Raw genomic sequence first — 23061 nt, 5'->3', positions numbered from 1 at the left:
TCATACAATACAGATTATTTATTCCTTTAAAACGGTAAATAATCCTCCCCCTCTCTCACTGTTATGTCCCCTCCCCTCCCCTTCTTTATGATCTCACGTTTTTGTTCTTATAGGTTTTGATTCTTGCGTTCTCGCTTCCCATCCTTGCCCCTCCCCTCTTAGTTACTTTCTCTGTTATCCCTCCTCCCTGTCCCTGGATATTCAAGAGCAAGGACTAGACCTTGAACCTCTGACAATCCAAACCACTCCAACAGGACATCTGGCTTGATAACCGCCAACTGCCAATCATTTCATGGTCAGATGATGCTCCAGCTCAGCTTCTAACAGCAGATATACACTAGTCTTCTGTTGTACTTTATATCTACTGCCAAAAATAGAAAGGACAAATGGTCAGACATTAACATGCAGCTCTTCTCCTTCCTGTGCATACTGTTAATGACCTAAAAAGAGAACCATAGATCAGACCTCAACACCTTAACTCTTTTTCTGTCCTCCCTCTATCAACCCAACCGTCTCTGTTCATATATATATATATATATGTGTGTGTGTGTGTGTGTGTGGTGTATGTGTTGTGAGAGTGGTAATAGAGCAGCAGAAGGGGCTTAGTGGACAATGGATCTGATACAGAGAGGAGCTTAACAGAGGAGAGAGGAAAAAATGAAAAACAGCATCAAAATTTCATTAAACAGACCTCCACCTACTTACACTGAACTCCATATTTTCAAACCAGTCCTTGTTCATCCAGCACTGGTTTTACATTACCTGAGATTGAATTAATAGTAATGGAAAAATTAAAGCATTGCAACAGCGCATAACCAACTCAATCACCAGGTTAGGTTAGGTTTAGGCACAAAAACCACTAGGCTGCATGTTCATTCTGACACGTGCTACTGGCCAAGCAGTCCATCAGTTTTGGGATTCAATTTCTAAGTTCTGACAGATATACTAACACATCATCTGCATATAAGACAATAATCTTATTAAAGGCTGAGATGCAGAGGAGAACGCATGCTGTCTCTGCAGAACCCAGTGTCCGAACAGAGTTATACCTTATTGTAATGGAGAAAATGTAGCTGTGATGATTCTGTCACAAACAGCAACTCCCTCTGGTTGCCATTTGTGCCATTTGTTGATGGTCTGGGCAACTACAGAAGTATAAATAGCGAGGGGGGAGGGGGATGGATCAAACAAACACCGGACTTTCACCTAGGTGCCCACAGTACGTGTTTTGTGTAAAGCCAAAACTCAATCAAGTTGTTTTAATAACAATGAAGTGTGCTAGTATGTGTTGCATACAATGCTAATGACGTATGTCACATGACATGTGATGCAATGTTACAATACAGTAGTAACAAGTGTACTTATTATAAGCCAAACCATAAAGCTTTTTCTAAACCTAACCCCGTACTTTTTTTAATAACTAAAAAGGAACTTTTTCCTACATTTTAAGTTTATTTTGAAAAAGACTGTACACATTTAATTAACAGAAACTGTACATTTACTCTGAAAACAGAATTTAAAAAAAGAACATGTATGCAATGAGTGTAAATTGACATGCCATCCCTGAAGATCCAAAACTGACACAGAAGGAAAACCTAGCGTGTCATATTCTGATGTGACGGGCCACTGGCCAAGTGTCCGTATTTGAGTTGGGATGAGAGTGTGTATCTCAATTTAATTACTACAGATAAAATTCAATATGGAGTCTAATTATATTTTTTATTTCAGATAATAGAGGGCCTTCAATATTTGATATGTGTGAGAAGTTATTCTCCTGCTGAAAGAGTGCGAAGCTTCATCAATAACTCTCAATATCTTTGAGGTAGGAGTGTTTTTAGTCCTAAATTAGCCTCATTAATCTGGTTCAGACTCCAGATGTGTTCTATAAACACAAATTATTTTGCATGTATTTTCAGATGTTTTTTTCCTTTTCTTGTAGATCCAGATTTCATTGTTTAAGTGTTTACCAGAAATTGTCTCATTTTCCAGGGTACCATTTCAGCTCCAGACCTAACACAGGACTACAACATTATACTGCTCAGGGCCCTTTCACACCTACCTCATTTGGTCTGGAGTTTTGGGCTTTTTAGTTTGCTACGACCCGAAAATTACAGGTGTAAATCTCCCGCAGACCACGGTCAGGACCAAACAACCAAATCATGTCCTGAAAAGAGGATGTTGTCAAAGATCAAAGTGAACCATGATCTGGTCGTTTCTGGTGTGAAAACCTTTTATTAATGGTTGAACTTTTGGATGATTTACAGGTTTTTTGCCAGGCTATTGGCATGTGAAAAGAGTAGTACTACGCACCTCAGTGCGTAGTGTGTGTGTGATTTAGCGATGGAGAGAATGACGGTGACTGTGCTGAGAGCAGACAGGTGTTGGTGAACGCAGCAGAAGAGAAATTAGCAGTAAATTTGTGGTGTGGTGGTAAATGTACCGTGTAAGTTTGTCCATGAACAACGCAACAAACTAAAATGAGTGTAGCACTTGGGGAGAGAAGGAAACTTTATTAGGAGTCAGTTGGAAAGTGGAAGTGGAAGTTTTTTCTGGGAGGATGAGAGAGAAGATGCGAAGGAGGATTAGAGGACGAGATGAGGACAAGAGCCCACCTGCAAACCGATCAGTGTCAAGTTTAGTGAGACCTAAGTCACGTAGGTGATGACGATAGGGCATAGACATGTCACAATTGCAATGTGAAATCAAAACTAATGGCATCGAATTATACAGTGTAACAAAAATACAAACCTTGGCTCGGACATTCAGGTGTGAAAAAGACGCTGTGGGGCATCAGGCCATTTTGTAATATGAAACATACGTTTTCCAACTCAAGTACATCTCACATATTATAGAAAGCATTATTTACGTGAGACTGTATACTGTGACATCTCCTGACTTTTTGTGTTGTCATTTACTGTCACAAAGCTGCTTCATTATTTACAGGTTTCTCTAAAAGTGATGAAGCGGCTTCTTTATCTCTTATGTAGTTGTTTCTTGACCTTTCCTCAGTTTAAACTGAGCTTATATTATACTTTCATGTAGGCCTGATTTACGTTATCATTTAATTTGCTCAGTAACCTGCTGAATAAAACATTGACTATTAAACTGGTTGTCAGTGTTTAATGCGATAGTAACGTTCCTTATTATTTGTATCCACAACTAACAGCTAAGAACAGGCTGCCGAGATACATTACAGGAGTGGTGATTTCTGTCCCTCGCTGGACTGTCATTTAGGGATCCTGGTGTTGAATTATTTTTATGTTTATGTTTGGATTTACTAGGCCAGATGGCTCATAGCTTATCACGCATTTAATTTCGGATATTTTCGGCTTCTATCTTCTAAGTTGCTGTGGTGTATTTGTGCAGTGCAGCCTGGAGATGACCTGTCAATCAAACTTTGAAACACCATTTGATAATCTGAGGACATGAAATGGATTATTGTATTCATCATTCATACATGCATGTTATCAGCATCATAGGGGTAGTGTTAAATCGCTTTTAGGTAGTAGGAGACCGCAGAAATGTAACAAGATGTCCTCTTCAATCAGTCTCCATCCTGCACAAAGGGCTCCTTCCTCTATTTTTTTCCTTCATCTTTCCTCAATAACTTGACATGTCTTCATCGGTCTGTATATGTCACATGCTCTTCCATTTCTCTCTTTCTGCTCCCCCTCTCTCTCCATTTCTGTCCCCCCGCATCAATCCCCTGCTGGATAATCTGCAGCTGTAATCTGCAGTCATCTGTCATTGTTTCTCTGGATGGGACATTTGCAATGAGGCCAGATTATCATCTCATACCGTGACCTGACCAGCGGAGGACGAGGCAAAATACACCCACTCATACACAGATGGACACACACACACACACACACAGAATTACAGTAGAAATAGGCCCGTTTTTGGGTAGATTGATGAATCAGGCAGTGGTGAAGTTAGGGGGAGGGGCTTAAACCAGGCAGGTGAAACATAGTTCAACATGACATACATAGATCAAAGATGCACCCTTTAATATCTGTACATGATGCACAGCTGTCTCCTAAGTTAAAAAACATTGTAACACGTGGTTAAAGTTTTCAAACAGTCATGGATCAGTTTGGGCAACAAAACTACTTACTTAGATTTAGGAAAAAACATAATTTTGTATTAAAATAACTATGTAACGTGAGCTACGTAAGTTACATAATGTTACGTTTAAACAACACTGACGGCGGTCTCCACTCCTGCCTTTATTGCTCTTGATACTTTGTCAGTTGCTCTGTGTGTCAAGTGTTGCCATGAATGGGTTACATAGTAATCACAGTGCGTCTCATAGAGATGCTGAAGCCTGCCTTTGGTGTTGGTATCATACGCAGAGGGGCATGACAAAGTGTCAACAATTCTCTACTGTACTGTGCTATTGGAAAATAGACCGTAACAATATGTCCTAAATACAGCTCCACTGTGTGTAATTTTAAATTAATGAATGAATAAAAAATGGTTATTAAATGGATAAACCGCACAAGAGCTGAAGCTCACCTAAATATCACAAGAGATGAGAGTCATTTACCACTAGGTCTAAAAGTTGGACCAAAGTTGCATCTTGCACTTTTTGCCAGTTTGGAGTGATTTCCTTCTTTGAGGTGCTTGGAAAATACAGGTCATGGTTTGCAGTGCTGGAACTAGCACATATAGTGCCCTAGGCAAGTTTCCCAAATACCCAAAAATATAATTTAATTTAATTTAATTTAATTTACTTAATTTCACGTGATTTGATTTGATTTGATTTAATTTGATTTGACTGAATTAATTTAATTTGATTTAATTTAATTTAATTTAATTTGATCTAATTTAATACAATTTAATTTGATTTAATTCAAACTTATTTAATTTGATTAATTTAATTCAATTTAATTTAATTTAATTTGATCTAATTTAATTCAATTTAATATAATTTAATTTGATCTAATTTAATTTAATTTAATTTAGGGTGAGAAATCAACACAAATAAACTACTTAGCTATCAACCAACAATAATAATGACAAACAATCAAAGAATATGGTATGTGAAAATTTGGAAATTGTGTATTGCACTGCATGACTCTTGCCTTTGCTTTTTCTTTTTCTTTTACACCAATGCTCTCCACATACACACCACTCTACCATCCCCATTAATGTTTTAGCATGATCTGACTGTGATGATCTCTCACTCACACTCTGACATTTAGGAAAACTGCATTGCCAGGACTAGAGGTGGTACCCCCACTGCATTCTTTTACACAAGAACTTTCTATTTTCCATTTCCAAGTTTGGTAAAAATCCAATCAGTGATAGCTGACACGTGTGATGACGAGCAGATGAATAAACAATCAACCTCAACCCAGACTTCACCACGCATGAGACAGAAAGAGAAAGTGGGAGGAAGAAAAGAACAGAGGCAGACAAAAGAGAGAAGACAAGAGACGACTGAAAAGAATAATGAGGGATTGAAAGAAACATGATAAGACAACAAGGAGGAGAAAGAAAGAAGGAGACTGGGGGAGAAGGGGGAAAGATATACAGGTTACGACAGAAATAACACAAACAGGAAGTTGGTGTCAACGGCAGAGGAAACCACATCTCTGCACTTAGTAACCACCTTCATCTCTCACTCCTTCCTCCTCCTCCTCTCTGTCTTTCTGTCTTCTCCAAAATCTACAACATTTTCCATTCACCTACTTCAAAGACAACAAATCAGGTCAAACACAACTTGGATCATTTTACTGAAAACAAAACAGTTCACAATATTAATCACAAACAGACAACAAAAGAAACAAAATGTATGTCACAGTATCACTGAATGAATATAGCAGAAAATTTATGAATAGTTTGAAAAATTAAAGGAATAGTTCAACACTTTGTAAACTTTGTGAGTTTCTCAGTTTCATCTCTTGTTGTCCAGTACGGAGATAAGTCTGAAATGAGTTTAGACTATCTTAGCACAAAGACTGAAAGTAGGGGGAACTACTTGCCAAGCTAAAGGTGCACAAAATTAACCTGTTACAGCTGCAAAGCTGTCTGTTGTTATAGCTTGTAAGTAAACAAGCAAGTCACCTATATATCCAACAGTCACCTGATGGAGCTAAAAAACTGGCAACACCATTCAAGACCTTTTGAGATGCAGTCATTAGATGAAGGCTTTCTACTGTCACTAATTGCCAGTCACTTGTTATTTAAGAAGTAGCTCCAATGCTAACTGCTAAACAAAGATGTATGAACACAATGTACAATGGTGGCGGGTATGTGGTTTCACAGAATGATGTAATCAACAATATCATATCTTAAAAGGATGGATCAGATTTTTGAAGTGGGGTTGTATGAGACGCTTATCTATAGTCAGCATATTATATTCACTACATGGTGGTCGTCACGCTCCCAGTTTGAAGAAGCAGACAGGAGTGTCGAAGCAGAAGGAAAATGTATCTTAGCCACCTAGATAGAGGCCCAGTATCACTTAAGGTGTACGCTATTTTTAGAATATTTTATCCCCTTTACTTCACCGTCATACAGGCTTTTCCTTTGGCACTACATTTTCTCAACTGTTGAACTTCCGTATTCATACACATAAATGCAACTGTGCTGCACGCTGCATTACGCTGCAGATCAGCTGTTGGGTCAGACTTTCAGCGTTTTATGGAGGAGACAACAAATACAAGAAAATAAAACATGAGTGGTTATGACAGCGACAGTGACATGCCATTCACTGTAAGATACCTTTATGATCCAGAGTATACAGAAAAGGAACTTTTGCAGAGGAAGGTTGAACCTGGGATGCATAAAGAGAACTGGATACAGCATTAGAGGCGGAGCCCTGTTCATTCCTATGAAGGTCAGTGGTGTATGAAGCCAAAATCATTCAGCTGCCGCCTATAAAATTACCCCGATGATTTAGTGTGTTATCAAATGTTATCAGACCAAATGAATCAAATCCTGATAGTGAAATGAGCCATTTCGTTGAGGTTGTGACGATCAAAAAAAGTATCCACAGATAAACAGACGTGTCCTTCTCAATGTAAGTCTACGGGACAAAAATCTTTTGTGGCTTCAAGTGATGAACTTAAAAGCTATAATTAGACTGTTTGGCCACTATGAAAATTGCCTTCAAAGCCTGGTGAAGTTCCTGGGGGCCTGGACTGAATGGGCCACAAGAGACAGATGTATGAGATTATGGAAGTTCTATAGTGGAGAAAATTTAGCGCCAAAGGAAATGGCTGTCTGACTGTGAAGTAAATCAGTGAAAATATACTTAATATAGTGCCCACCTAAACTGGTATAGATTTTTTAAGGTAGAACTTTTTTTTAAGTGGCTAAAATCAGTTTTGCTGCTAACCTCCATTCTTTGGTGGCACTTCTGTCTGCTTCCCCAAACAGGATATGTGCAGACTGACATCGACTGTATGTAACACAGACTATAGACTGCTTCAAACAACCCCACCTAAAAAAAAATCTGAAATATCCCTTTAATATAAATTTAGTCAGGTTGCTATAACTTATTCTTCCTTTTCCAGTTTGTTTTATTACTGTATAATACAATCCAGAAATAGTCAGATATGAAAGCGTATGTTTTGCCCTGATGATGATGATGATGGCGATGATGTTGATGGCGGTGCTGGTGGTAGTGATGCAGAAGGAAGAGGCTTGTCAGAAGTTGTAATCACTGTTCCTATTGGATGAAGGCTCTCTGCTGTCACTGACTGCCAGTCGCTCCAGAGCTGATTTGACAACATACAGGGAGAGCAGTCAGATTTAGACCAGTACAATGACTGCTGGAAGAGCAGTGAGCTAATTATACGACTGTACGTATGGCTGGTTTAACATTCTAAGTGTGTGTGTGTGTGTGTGTGTGTGTGTGTTACCAGGGTAGGACACTCTCTTCTCTCCGTCATTGTTTTTAACTGCACTTTTTCCTCGATGGTAAGACACTGAAACAGGGACATAAACACATCAGAGACAAACTCAAAAAAGGATGAATTTGGTGTTATTGTTCTTATTGTCAACCGATCTCATTGTCGGACCCAAATCAACAATATGTTAGTCCGTCTCTCAGTACGTTTTGGACTTCCCTACTCTGTGGCTCTCAGCTCAGTCCCCAATTGGTTCCTACTTAAGACATTAATCTTTAAAAAAAAAGCTCACAAATATAAAGTTTCATTAAAAAAAGACTGTATCCAGTTTTTAACAAAGATATGGGAGGAAATAGTACATTTTATTAGGGACTTTTTTCAGCAGCAGATTACAGTAATCCACATTTGGTGCTCTAGCGAGTATTTGGGGCAGCAGGACGGTGTCTGTGAGATTGAGTCAAAATAAACTACAGTGTGTGTGTTTATGGTTACGAAGGAACGTGTGACCCAGTGCAACTGTGCTGCTCACTGATGTGTTTTTAAGCACAGAAGAATAAGATACATATACACAAGAATAAATTAAAATCACCACACTTATCTTTTAATACTGCGTGCATGAGTGACCTTAAGTATGCTGGTAGGTGTAAAAATGATTCTTTCACTCAGTAGCCCTATGTAAAGTGTGCATGTGTGTGTGACTCACCACTGTGACTCTGCGTAGGTCCGATCCAGCGATTCTGCCTCCTGTCTGATACTGAAAGCCAACAACACAGCAACCAAACCACTTAATATTTGTGTAAATACTGCAGGAATAATCCGTAAAACTATGAGCTGTAGATTTTCTACTTACGCCCAGTTCAGACCAAAGATTCACGACAAGACGAGATGAAACGAGAAACTACTTGCAATGCACCGCTCTGCAACGTTCTTAAAACACTCACACCAGTGCAACTAGATAAGATGGTGCAACAACTCTCTGTACTTCCGTTCTGATTTCCAGCTTTTCAGGCTTATGTGGCTGATAGTGATAGTGAGATACTGGCTACAGTTGCATTTGAAAAAAACCCTGCAAGCGAACACGCTGTCTGCAGTCGTTCTGACTTGACCGGCAGACTTCACGACAAGCCAACTGGCTGTAGAAACAGGTGACAAGCTTTATGTTCTAAAACCAGCCACCCAAGATTTGATCGGCTGAGTTAGGTGACACCAACAGCCAGCTTGAGTCGAGCTCAGACTGGCCAGTTCACGGTGCTGCAACTTTTCTCTGCAACGTTCTAAGGCGGTTTTGTCTCGTCGCCAATCTTTGGTCTGAACTGGGCCTTAGGTTGAAAGTTGTAAGGGGCTCTGTTTTTGTGAAACGGTGAGGCCTTGTGTGCTTTGTACTGTGACTTCTTGTGAATAAGACTTTTTACATGTTACAAAGCCTTGTAGATTTTACTCGAGCTGGGGATGTTCCAATTATAGGGCACACTACCTTTCTTTTCAATTGGCATTGCAAGTTTCTGCAAACCACACATAAGTCATATTGGTATGTTATTATGTAGTGGATATGTTAAAACTTTACGTTTCAGCAGTGCTGTGGTTAATGTGTGGTTAGGTTATGGTTTGGAAAAGATCAAGTTTTGGCTTAAAATATACATCTTTGCGGGGGACGATCTCCGTTGGAAAGACAGTGACAGGTCGCTACAAAACACCCACGTTTGGTGCCTAAAAAGCTGCTTGAAACACAGCAATGAGTCACTAAATCATAATGGAATTTGTTGTTTGTTGTTCTCAAACAGTGGTCTGCAGCTTGGCAGCAGTCTCACTTAGGTGTAACACCATCCACCTCCATCATCCATCCATCATCCTTCAGAAACTTTGATATGATAGGTATGAAATGTACAAATATGACATATTTATGGTTTGCAGAAACACACAATTCCAACATTTTCTTTTTCTGGCTACTTGGCCGCATGTATCTGGGCTTAACATATAAAAGCAAATCTATCTTTGCGGCGAGATACTAGTTTGGACAAGGGCAAAAATATTTTTCACATTGCCATGAACCAACCCTTTAGAGCCCTGTAAATTTATTTTTTAAATCTTACTATCTGTGACGGGTTTCTGCATGAGCACATTTTCTGGCAAAGTTAAAACAGTTTGGCGATTGTTGAGCTTTTAGGTCATTGTCAATCAAATCTGATCAAACCACCACCACCACCATAAAGTTGGTTCCACTGTGTTCACCTGTCTTCTATCCTCTAATGATTTCTGCTCTTCTGTGTCAGTCTGTCAGAATCCTCTGGATTTAAAAAAACAGTCCTTCTTGGACATGATCTTTAATCTGACGAGTCATAATCTGAAAATATCAGTTTTCAGGTCACTGTGCTGATTGCATACAAACATGTATCCATATGTACCGATGTGCACATGTGTCTATTGTGTGAGTGTGTGTGTGTGTGTGTGTGTGAGTGTGTGTGTGTGTGTACACTTACGTCTCTTCTGCAGGGCTTTGACGGTGGGTCTGGTGAAGCGGATGAGTAACAGGATCAGCAGAATGCAGCAGAGCAGAGCTGTCACCACTTTGTAGGCGTGCAGCTGCCCCTCTACATCTGGGAGGTTCTCAACTGGACACACACACACACACACACACACACACACACACACACACATAAACATGTATGCATGCTTTGTTTTCCATCTACATTGCCTGCCTTCAGAAGTTGTTAGGACACTTCTGAGAGAACGAGAGACATTATTTCACCTAAACATGACAAAGGTCGTCACTTCACTGGGATTGGATGACTTCGATTCAGGTGGGGGAAACGGTCTTCGGCCATGGATGTATAAAGAGAACTGGATACAGCGTTGGAGGCAGAGCTCCGTTCATTCATATTAAAGTTGCTCAGTGTCAAAAACGTTTAACTTCCTGGGTATAAAATTACCCAAAATTCCGTCATTGTTGAGCAAGTGCACTAGAGACTTTCACAAGCCAAGCAACTAACTTCCGGTTTAGCCCTCCTCTAAATAGAAATGGTATCGGACTGAGTGGATCAAATCCCGATAGTAAAAATTAGTCATTTTGCGACGGTTGTGATGCTCAAAAAAACATATCCACTGATTTACAGACGTCTCTTTCACAATGTAAGTCTATAGGAAAAGCCTTTTTGGGCCCAATGGCATCACGTGACGGAGCCAGAAGTTGTAATTCCACTCTTTGGCCACTACGATGCACTTCCTGGGGTCCTGGCATGTGAGGTGCCATAAAACCCAGTGCATTAGTGTCGTTAACTGTTGGAAGAGTTAATGATGATCATGTCCATTACATTCAGTTCACCATTCACCAAAAACATGAGCATGTGCTTATTTAGTGCGTTCATGCACAACACTGATCTCATAATGATGATATATTGAGTCCTAATCATGTGAAACTCTTTTTGTCTTTGGCGTACGCACTATGCTTCAATCAGAAGCTCTTTGTGTTTCATGTCTTGTGTTGCTGATGTTGCAGTGTTCCTGAACGATGACATTTATATTTAAAAGAACTTATAAATTGTAATATACTGAAAGTTGCACTGAATGAGGAGCCATATTCTAAGTCCTACTTGGATCAGATCGTTTCTCATTTAAATCAGAATTTTGTTAAGAACTTATTCAGTTCTTATTCAGCTGTTTGTGTTAAGACAATAGTAAACAACATTTCTCATGTTCAGGTACTAAATACATCACTGACACCTAACTTTACAGTGTTATAGTACATAGTTTGTGCATCAGTGGTTTTGCACACTTGTGTATGTTAAGATAAAACATTTTGTGGTTATGCGCTGCATGTGTTGGCCTCTTAAAGCCTGCGCATATAAAATGTCAAACCACAAGAGGACATGAAATTAGCTCACTTACACACACATCCACAGACAAGCAGCGGCACACAGACAGTAGACCAACCTTTGCATCGGACCTTCAGTGCCTCACAGGTGGCCCCCTTCTTTTCTTCACTCGCTGTGATGTCATAACCATTCTTCTGAATGATTTTCCCTTTGACCAAATCTGGCTTGGTGTCTTCGCAACCTTTACGGTTCACACACACGTCTCTCAAGAGGCTCTCGAAGCTTGTTGTACCGCTGTAACAGACAGTCGAAGAGGAGTTTGAGGGATGAAGGAGGATCAAGTTAATGTATCCGTCACATTTGGTCCATTTGATTGTGAAGAGGTCCAGTTCAGGTTCAGAGCGGCAGGGGGTGGGGGCGGGGGTAGCAGGGGCTACTGGAGCAGCACTGGGGCAGGTACAGTTCTTGCTGGTGCTGTCAGTCACAGTGTCGATGGGAGCCATTGTGCTGTTTTGCTGAAGTGTTTTGTGGTCTGCTCCTGGGAGACAGAAATCAGTTAGTGTTGAGAACACAGATCAACACACTGCTTCAAACAACGACACAAACAGGACAGTCACTTTGTGCTGAACCACTTTAATCATCTTCATTTGATGACACAAACGCACTTGTAATGTTGTAAACTAAAGCTGCTGATAATCAGGAACTTTACATTTGTGGGGTGTTTATAAAGATTTTTTATCTCACGCTCCTCTGCATGCCATGAGGAGGCATCTTTAGAACAAACAAAAAAATAAACTTTCTTAAACTTACTCACATTTACTCATTGTAACAGTTTATATGTAATTTAATGTTCTTGTGCACAGAAATAGTTTTGTGAAAGCCTTACCTAAAACATATAGTCTATAATACTGTGTGTGTGTGTGTGTGTGTGTGTGTGTGTGTGTGTGTCTGAGAGCTTATTATACAAGCAATAAAACAGCTATAAGTAGAACTATATGCCGACTCTTAGAATGAATAAGAGAACTGCGAAACTGAGGCTCTTACAGTGACACCCTGATCAACTCCAAAAATTGGAATTGTACATTTTTTGCAAATCACAGATACATTACATTTGCACGTTATTATAAATTTAAGTTAATAAGCTGAAACTTTACATTTCAACAACACTGTAGTTGATGTCTGGTTATGTTTAGGAACAAAAACAACACAGACATGGTAAGTAAGAGATCACATCTTGGCCTAAGGCGAGACACTGTCGGTAAAAACAGTATTTTCATCCACTGGTCAATTTTAAGTTGTTGGCCTATTTTGCCTGTGTAACATCTGCTTTCAGACTAGTGAAAAGAAAACATCCAAAATACACATTTAGGTATTTATTTTAGTTCAGATTTCTGTACTGGAAATTTATTTAAAAAGCACATTTGATAATGCTTCATTTGCATACTTAAACATTTTTTAGAAAGCTTAATTAATAAATAATTATTATAATAATAATCATTAAATAATTATCAAAAATAATTGTCTTAATCTAGTAATCAACTGAGGACGTTTTACGGTGATATCTATTTGTTCAAATTTTAACCATATTTACCGTAGTGTCTTATTTTGTTGTCTAAAAATTTCTGGAATTTTACAGTGCATGTCTTTAAATGACATTTTCTTTAAATTAGTTTTTTCTCTCACTCTAAACCAGAAATCTTCACATCAGTAGTACTTACATTCACTAAATTTTCCTATCTATATTCTGAAAGTTTTACAGAGAGGTGTTTTTATATATTATTCATACCCCGATTTATATAACATGTTATTCCTAAAAACATGGCGAAAATTGATTTTTTTTCATGGCTGTTGAAAGTATTTTCTGATTTACGGAGTGATTAAACAAGATATCCATGACGATCCCTCTGTAAAAACCTTTGACTCTGATACGTCAACAAAATGAAACAATTTTAAACCTGGCTTTATCCAGCGTTCAGATTTCTATTCTGGAAATGCATGAATTTTAGCGCATTTTAAATTATATAATACCTCATTTGCATATTTAAACATTGAATTTAAAGATCTACTGTCTCCCCTTAAAATACCCAGTTTTGAGGACACAATCTCGGTAAAAAACAATCGCTTTTTGTAGCACTATCACTGCCAGAAAATGGCGACAGGTCCCTGAAAAACACCCACGTTTGGTGCGTATAAAGCCACTGGAAACATAGCGACAGGGCCTTAAAACAAACAAACAAAACCGCTTTGCAGTGGTCTGCAGCTTGGCAAGCTTGTCACTGCACTTCTTTGTGTGACTGGGCTGAATCTGGGACAGCTAAAAGACCTGAAATAGCAGGACTAGCAGAGTTAAAAGCCATGTAAAGTCTGCTATGTCATCAATAAGATTCACAGAAACTGACAGCCTGTGCAAAAAGGCTAAATTCAGGTGATGAGGTCATCTGTAACCTGGCTTCTTATGTTCTGAAACTGAGCTACAGTACGGCTCCTGTATTTAAGCAGATTAACCAGGCGCTGCAATAGTCCAGGTGCTCAGGACTCCTGAAGTTTAGCTGCAGAAATTCTGACATCCAGTCTTTCTCATCACTAATCAGCTTTGTCGTGTTCAGAAACACATAACTGACTGTAGTCAGCAGTGAAAGGACATGTTCTCTTTTGCAGGCCGTAGCAGAGCATGCTGCAGCAAGCTTTGTGACCTTCCTAGCTCGTGCTCTGGTGCATGCTCATGAGGTTTACACTTTATATGATAACCTGTGTGCACGGCAGAACAAAAATGTATCTATTACATCTACACTGGAATCAGAATACAGTGGTAGTGCAGAGTAGATTCTTGTTGTTGGAAATAGTCAATAGTCATGTCAATATATTTTAGAACTATTTAGTTGTGCATATTTTCCAGTATAACGTTAAGATGGTCTGTTTGAAAACTTATCAGTGGTCAGGTAAAAGTTGAAAATCAGCAGGGAAGACTTATGTTAGTTGTGGATGCAGCCATGACGCAGTACAAGGATCAAAAATCTAAGTGTGTCTTCATAAATCAATTATCACAAAAAAATAAAAATGATCTCTGTTTGAAGTTACAATAAGGTAAAATTAGGTGTAAATTTTATCTTGGGGTTAATAAACAACTTTTTAGGTTACGGTTTTGCCAGCGTATCCAACAAGTAAGGAGTGAGCCGATGAGAATCATAGGTGTAAAATACCAAGGTTTTAGGGAGTCTCATCTCCCCATAAACAACCAGTGCAATATTGATCAATTTAAAAAATCTAATCCTGATTAAGCTGTAATTCAGCTGCCACACTATAAATGTGTTCAGACAATTTCATCTTTCCCTTTTATAATTCAATAATCAGTTCAACAAAGCACAGAATATAAAATGCACTTAAATTCCAGTTCACATATTTTCTCATTTATCCGTTGAAGTAATGGTGACATTTAGTTTTCACTGGGAACTATTTTCTACCAAAACTGGTTCTCGACAAAAAAAAAAACGGTTGCTTTCTGATGCTCTAAACACCACAAACCTGTTTCAATTCAGAGCCGCTGTGTTGGGGTGGCAGCAAAGTTTCAGCGGCACAGATTTCAAAGCGTTTGCAAACAGAACTGAAACTATATACAGGACAAGATACCACTACACGTATATGTAAATGTAAAGGTTATGTTTTTTTCCCCCTTTTTTATTCAGGTGGACCTAAGTTTTAAAGTCCCATTAAAATTAATAGAAATCACTTTAGTTAGTTTTTCTGTTTGTGTTTACAGAGCTGCACTTCATTTCAACACAAAAGTTCACTCCATTTGGTTTGTGTTGTTTAACCCATAAACTAAATCATTGTGCTCACTCTGTAACTCAATGCAATGAATGTGCTTCTGCATGATTTTTCAAATAAATAAAATAATTGCATTACACACAAGATGAAATAATCTACAACCAGAAATGTATTCTGTAATCTAGTGAGATTTTCTTGTATCAAACAGAAAACCTTTTGTTGTGTAAAGCAAAATGACCTTTTACGACGCTGAGCCGCTGTGAAACATTATCTGCCCTTCAAACACGAAAAAAGACTTTGTTTTAAATCTCATTGGCTTCGTATAAACAATAAAAGATGCCTGCATTTTAAATGTTTTAATAGAATTCAGAGTAGGAGTTAATATCTTACAACACAGCTATTAAAACCTGTACATGTGTAACCAGTGATTGAGCTACTTCACTTCGGTAAAAGTATAAATTCGGACTAAAAATCCTGCATTCACAATATTCCGTCAAAATTTAAAAAGTGCATTAATATTACCAGCAAAATTTAACTTAAATATCAAATTTATAAAAGTCCCATGATGCAGCAGAAAGACCCCTGTCAGAGTGACAGTTTATTTTAACACATAATATTGTATTATTGGAGTTTTATTACTGATGCAGCTGGTTGGGCAATATAGCAAAATATACTGTATCAAACACTGAAAATATGTCAGCTGTCAGAGATTTTGCCATGTGGTTTATACAGTATGACATTTGTTGTTGTTTTTGTTTTGTGTGTGTGTGTGTGTGTGTGTGTGTGTGTGTGTGTTTGGGTAACGTAAACTTAGTAGTGAGTGAGTTACACGTGAGAATATACAAAGTAAAAAGGGTATAATTCATTTAAGCTTCAGCCTACACCTTTTCGGTCCATATAATCTTGTTTTTCTTTTTTAATTTACGGTAATGCCTTGTTGTTTTTTTATTCTTCATTATGTGCGTTCCTGCTGGATAATTGTGAACAAGGTATCTATGCGTTTCATATAATCATAGTATTATATGCATTTTATTTTAGAAACTAATCAGGTTGTGTAAGTAAAATCTGTATCTGAAAAGTAGTCATATAATAATAACGCTAACTTTATTTGTAGAGCACTTCTCAAGCTGAAAGCACAAAGTGAAGAAAATACAAAACAAAAATGATACATAAGCGTATACATACACCCACACCAACATATACACTTGGTAAATGGACCTGCACTTGCAGAGTGCCCTTCTAGTCATCTGACCACTCAACTATGAGTCACATTCACCCATTCACACACAAATTCGTACACTGGTGGCCGAGGCTACAAGGTACATACAAGGTGCCACTGATCTTCCGATTAGGGGACGACCCGATCTAGCTTCTGAGCCACAGCCACCCCCACACTTGATAACATATATACTTGTAAGCATGCACACATAAACACATGGCTGCAAATACACACACTTCCATACACACAATAAGCCTATTAACTGTCAGGAAAGGCCACTCTGTGAAAGTAAGTTTTCAGGCGAGATTTAAAGACGTGAACAGAGTCAGCTGAACTGATGCTCAGTGGGAGGCTGTTACAAAGCCGAGGAGCAAAAACTGAAAAGGCTCCATCGCACTTTGTCTTAAATCTGGACTCTGGAACAGTTAGAAGACCCAGACTAGCAGACCTGAGGGGCCTGTTTGGACAGTATGTTGTGAGAGCCTTGTAGCTGTAACTGGAATCGTTCCCTCAGGGGAGGAGGGAGTAGAGGTATAAAGTACATATGAAAATACTCAAGTAATAGTAGTTTAAATTGTACTGCAGTAAATGATACATTCCTCCCTGGAGCGTAGGCTAGTGCCGCCATATCCCACCCCCCATCTCCAGCAGCCCCTGACCGTCCAGGAGGAGACGGACACTCACAGGAGAATTTATTGGATATTTTGTGTTATTGTTGTTTGTTTTCAAGTTTGTTTATTTACATACTGTATGTGTATGTGTGTGTGACACTTCATAAGTACTTCTGCTGATTTATAAAGTAAAAATATATGAAATATTTTACTGTAATTTATACAGATGACATTGTAATAGTCATACTAGCATAATTTTATATTTATATACATTTGTTTATATGTTTTGTCACTATGTTTTTAGGTTAGTTTCATTTTAGTTTTATATTCTGCTTATGCGTTTTCATTATCATATATTTTTACATTAATATTATTATTTTCTTTATTTAAGTAAAAGGTACAATCAGTAAGATATTGATTTAAACCAAAAACAAGAGAAGTTTTCAGCGAAGAAACAATGACATGATGCCTCAGCAGCTCCCCATCCAAGAAAACTGACGTTGTTGTTTTTGGAGTGCACGGCCGAGCTGGTGAGACATTCAGGTTTCTGCACCACCTGAGCTACACCTGTAGCTACGCCCTTAATAAATATATAAAACTAAATACAAAATAATCTCCCTTAGTTACATAGTTTTTTGTTGTACAGTAAATGTGTGTTGTCTGTTCCATACTGTACAGTCTATTCAAGTAGTGTTTTTCCATCATACCCCCAAAAACAAACTTCACCAAAACAATCAGGTGAAGTGTTTTTGCAAAATTTCTAATATTCCTAGTTTTACTAGTTTTCGTCACATCAATTTCTCCAATTTTGCTGATGACTTGATTTGACTACTTGGGTGTGGTGGGTAAAGTCCCCATCTGCCGGTGCTCAGGTCTGAAGTTTAATTTCCATCAGCGACATCGTAGTTGTGCATTCCAACAAACACATCTGTCACAAAGTTAAAACTTCCTGGATATCACATCTGTATATCTCTTATTGTCTCGCAAGCCTGTATTAGGGTCTCAATTCATGGTGAAAAATCAAGGAAGTCAATTCTAATGCGTTATAAGCACATATAAATTATTAACAATAGTAATCGTTATTTAAATCACTTTTCAAAATCCACGTTACAAAGTGCTTCACAGGGAAATAACACAGTCGAGTTATCGGCTCCGATAAAAGTATGTTTTACTTTTTGTTTTACTTCATCTGATTTTAACACCTCTAAAGAATGATAGACTTTCTTTATCTAAGTTCTTTTAGTGTTACATGTTACCTTTAATGATTCCGTTCTCACAAGTGTTGAACCACCCATGTTTTTTTTGCCTGTCATAACTGTCATAACGCCGTCACAGTGAGTCAATAATGCCTTCAGTGCCGCACTGGTATCACAACTACAAAGGGCCTGGTGTTCAGATAGAAACACAGTAGGAAGCATGTTATTAAAATAACACGGCTGCGTTGGTGAGATGATGGTGTTTCAGGTAACGGAGATGACCCAGGGCTGCCAGTTTGAGTGTGATTGCAGGTCCTTGAGTTTGAGGTATCTGATGCTAAACGATCCACAAAGGTTTATAATACTATGGACAGAATTTTACATCTGCGGAGAGTTCTTATGTTGACAATGACTTTATCCTCAATGATCGTCTGGCTGGAGCCGTGGCGTTCACGTTACGAAGTAATCTAGCTAAAAGGTGTGTTGGCAAGCATTTGATGCGGTGATTCAATGCATGCACACAAATGAGTTATTCATGCTCTCAGCACTGTTTACGGTTTAGCGGGTTGATTGACCTTTTTCACAGCAGGCAAATCACAGGTGTAAATAACATAAACTGTGACTTTGTCGCATTCTGGTAAGCGAGCAAATAAACCCACTTACCAGAGGAAAATGTTGGCATTACATTTGTGCATTTCATACGTGTCGTATCAGTGTTTCTAAAGTAACGTAGTATATGAGCTCACTTTGTCACCAGGCGATGGAGGGGATGATGGATGCCGTGAAAACTGCTTTTACAGCAGCTTTTTAGGCACCAAATGCATGTGTTAAAAAACTCGTAACTGTTTTATAAGCGGCGTTTAGGGCCGCCGAACATGGGTGTTTTTAGTGACCCATCAATGTCTTACAAGCGGCTTTTTAGGGCACCAACTTTAGAATTTTTGCGACCCGTGGCTTGTTGGCATCAAACGTGGGTGTTTTTTTCGGCGACCCATCGCTATTTTCCAGTGGCTTTTAAGGCACCAAATGCGGGTGTGTTTTAGCGACGCATCACTGTTTTACAAGTGGCTTTTTAGGCACAAAGGTGGTTAATTTTTAAAGATCTGTTGCTGTTTTTCCAGCGGCTTTTTTGGCACCAAACATGAGTGTTATTAGCATCCCATCACTGTTTTTCCAGCGGCTTTTTTGGCACCAAACATGAGTGTTATTAGCATCCCATCACTGTTTTTTCAACAGCTTTTAGGCATCAAACTTGGGTGGTTATTTGGTGAGCCATCAATATTTTACAAGTAGCTTTTTAGGGCACCAAACGTGGGTATTTTTTAGCGACCCGTCACTAAAAGGCGTCTTTTCAGCACCGAAAGTGGATGTTTTTTTTAGTGGCCCATGGCTGCCTTCCAGCAGTATTTCAGGCACCAAACACAGGTGTTTTTTAGTGACCCATCACTGTTTTACATGCAGCTTTTTATGCACCAATGGTGGACCTGTTGCTTTTTATAGTGCCACAAAAAGCACTTGGTTTTAAATGAGACATCGCTACATTTCCTGACAAGATAATAACATGAAAAGCTTGTATTTTAAACCAGAACATGATCGTTTCCTAACCATAACTAAGTGTTTTTTGTGCCTAAACCTTAATTACAGCATCGTTGAAATGGATCAGCTACATAATGTACAAATGTAATGTGTCCGTGGTTTAAAGAAATGCACAATGCCACCCTTTTGTTTTTCTGGCGATCGGGTTGAGCAGGTCATGTCAGTGAACCATACACAATACCAAGGCGTTGGTACAAGACCTCAGTGAAATTCGGCCATAATCAGCACCATCAGTTTCATCTGATGACTGACAAATCCAAATAACTGCTGTCAGAAAGGTTTACTCCCTTTGGTAGAATGTAGAATTTATGCTGGAGGACGACCTGCAGATTGAGGTGTTTGAACCAGGCTGCGAGGCCTCCAACAATCAAAGGTGGAAATAAATTCAACACCAAAGAGACAGAAATTCAGGACAGCATTTAAAAACAAAAACTCATTGTGTCCGTACAACACAAGCTTAGTTTTAGATGTCTTTGAAAGAAGTGGAAGAGATAGTTTTAGAGGATACTACGGTGCGATTATTAGCATATACCAGTGTACGCTGACATTTAAAGTAAAAAGCAGAACATGTTTCTCAACTTAACCTATGATAACATGTCACACACTGAACTAATTTGTCAAACAACTCTGTTTTTATTCGGGTTTTTAAAGTTAACAACAGACTTCACCTTCCCAAGTTGTTGCTATAAGGACTATATTTCCGTGACCGAGTGCTACAGTATGTGAACTAAGGTTGTACTATGTTTAGATGTAGCCCAACACTTCAGGTGATTTTACAGCCTAAAAGGACATGTCAGCTGAACTGAGAGCCACAAGAGAGAACATTCTACCACATAATCAACTCTAAAGTCAACTCGAGCTAGCAGCCCTCAGGCTAGCATTAGCCAAGTGTTGGCACCCATAACTAGACACTCATCAGGAATGAGGCAGAAGCTGGTCACCAGGCGACAAAAGGTAAAGCTGCTGTCGAGACATTTTGACAATCTGAGAAAGACCTTGGTCCAAAATTGGAAGGTCTTCATGTAGAAATGGTCACACGTTATACACATTAAATATTGTTTTTCCTCATATTTGTCTCAGTTGTTGTGGATTTTCTTGCATATTATGCTAAACTTTTTGTCATCTTGGTAGCCCAATGTTGTAAACTTTAATATTGTATGACTTTTCAGTTCAGTTCAGGCCCGGGAATGTCCCAGTATCTCAGCGGCTAACTTTAAGGCTAAAGGCTGACATTATAACAAAGCAGTTTATTTTCCGGCTTCAACATTTTGTGTGGCCCCAAAAATAAGATGCACTTACCAGCAGTCAGGAGTAAAAGACTTGAGAAGGTCAAAACAGTCCTGAGATCCATGACAGTAACAATGAGCAACAGGAAGCAGGAAGAGGACAGACAGACAGACAGACAGGAGGAGATCAGACTGAACAAATCAGATCAAGATGCCGTCAACAGAAAAACAGATGAGAAAGGAAACAGTGCAGAGGTGTAAAACTCCTCTATCTCTCTCTGTCTCTGTCTCTCTCTGTCTCTCTCTCTCTCTCTGTCTCTCTCTCTGTCTCTGTCTCTCTCTCTGTCTCTCTCTCTGTCTCTCTCTCTGTCTCTGTCTCTCTCTCTCTCTCTCTCTCTCTCTCTGTCTCTCTCTCTCTCTCTCTCTCCATACAGTGAATCACTTCATCCCCGGCCTGCTGCTGCTGCTGCTTGTGCAAAGTGCAGATTTCCTCCCTTCAAAGCGAGCTCGCGGAAGAGGCAGAGAGGGGTGGGGAAAATAAGAAATGATGATAAGAAAGGGGGAAGGAGGAAGATGTAGGAGGAAGAGCTGAAGGGAAGAGTTACGTGACTCGCAAGTAAATTTACTTTTTTTTCAACATGTTTGTGAGTCACATGTCTCTGCTAGTCAACAGAGTACAGACGTACATCAATGTTTCCTCAGGGAAGGCCGAGGAATGAACTGCAACGTGCACGATGGACTCAACAACTTTAAAATAATAATAATAATAATAATATAACTTTATTTTATTTAATTTTAGTTCATTTTATTATATTTTATGTTATGTAATTTGATAGGGACGATGCAATTTAACACAGTTCTAATGCAGAGTATGGGACTGCTGTGTTGCACAGAGAGTTTATAGCTAGCTTCAACTCTTGTCTACAGTTTGAAACATCATACAACCACAATACACTATAAACAACTAACTAAACTACACCTAACTAACTTCTTTTACTTCCTACATGTTAAAGAAACACCACTTTAGTGCTCCATGTCCAGCTCAGTCGTCAGAAGAAAATGTTGGCATTGTACGTTTCTGCAAACCACAAATACGTTACATTTGTACGTTTCATATGTACCATATCAATGTTTCTACACTGAGTGTATTAGGTGATTTGTCATCTGGAGGTGGACGGGATGGAGGATGGCGTGACACGAGACGCCTGCCAAGCTGCAGGTGACTGTTCGAGACCAACAAACAAAGGAAGTGATTGTGATTCAGTGAGTCATTGCTGTGTTTCCAACAACTTCTTAGGCACCAAATGTGGGTGTTTGTCGTTGTTTTCATGCGTTTTCCAACACTTGCACAAAAAATTGTACATGTCCCACATTATCACGAGCCAGTAATTTGTGTATAACTGAAAGAAGGAAGCAACGCCTGTAAAGACGCAGGTTGGGATGGTGGATAGGTTACAAATCATAGCACCCTCCAGGAGAATGGTGTTTGGTAACTGTGTGAACTTTGAGTCATTTTAAGGTACATTGTCACCATGTTTCTTTTCTTAAACCTAACCACAATGACTTCACTTGCCTAAACCTAATCATTATAACTTAACATCAAGGACGTAACATCATTCATGGGGCACTAATTCAGAGGATATTGTAACGGTTGAGGACACATTGTTTGCTGTAACTGTTTGCTTTGCTTCCAGTGTTTTCAGCAGGGATAGCACCATGATAAGTGATAATTGTTTTTTTTTTGCCAAGGCATCACTGCTTTTTTCAGCAGGGATTGTAC

At 38.9% G+C, this 23061-nt stretch overlaps 1 protein-coding gene across 1 annotated transcript; it reads right to left on the bottom strand.

The window, feature by feature from the left end:
- Window positions 1-7573: 7573 nt before the first annotated feature.
- LOC126391031 (uncharacterized) lies at window positions 7574-21630 on the bottom strand. The gene is made up of 6 exons (XM_050045607.1): window positions 21355-21630; window positions 11787-12206; window positions 10337-10468; window positions 8563-8613; window positions 7872-7937; window positions 7574-7727 (listed from the first exon to the last, which is right to left on the bottom strand). Exons 1-6 carry the CDS (start codon window positions 21404-21406, stop codon window positions 7657-7659), a joined length of 792 nt encoding a protein of 263 aa, XP_049901564.1. The 5' UTR covers window positions 21407-21630; the 3' UTR covers window positions 7574-7656.
- Window positions 21631-23061: the final 1431 nt, after the last annotated feature.

This window comes from Epinephelus moara, chromosome 5, assembly GCF_006386435.1.
Source record: "Epinephelus moara isolate mb chromosome 5, YSFRI_EMoa_1.0, whole genome shotgun sequence".
Classification (NCBI taxonomy): Eukaryota; Metazoa; Chordata; class Actinopteri; order Perciformes; family Serranidae; genus Epinephelus; species Epinephelus moara.
This window is presented reverse-complemented; position numbering and strand designations above follow the sequence as displayed.

Bases quoted from the DNA above. Each gene is read 5' to 3' on its own strand.
- LOC126391031 (XM_050045607.1), bottom strand. From the start codon at position 21,406: ATGGATCTCAGGACTGTTTTGACCTTCTCAAGTCTTTTACTCCTGACT. The intron at 12,207-21,354 runs GTAAGTGCATCT...TCTGTCTCCCAG, and splicing joins TCTTTTACTCCTGACTGCTG to GAGCAGACCACAAAACACTT. The intron at 7,728-7,871 runs GTAACACACACA...TTGTCAAATCAG, and splicing joins GAAGAGAGTGTCCTACCCTG to CTCTGGAGCGACTGGCAGTC.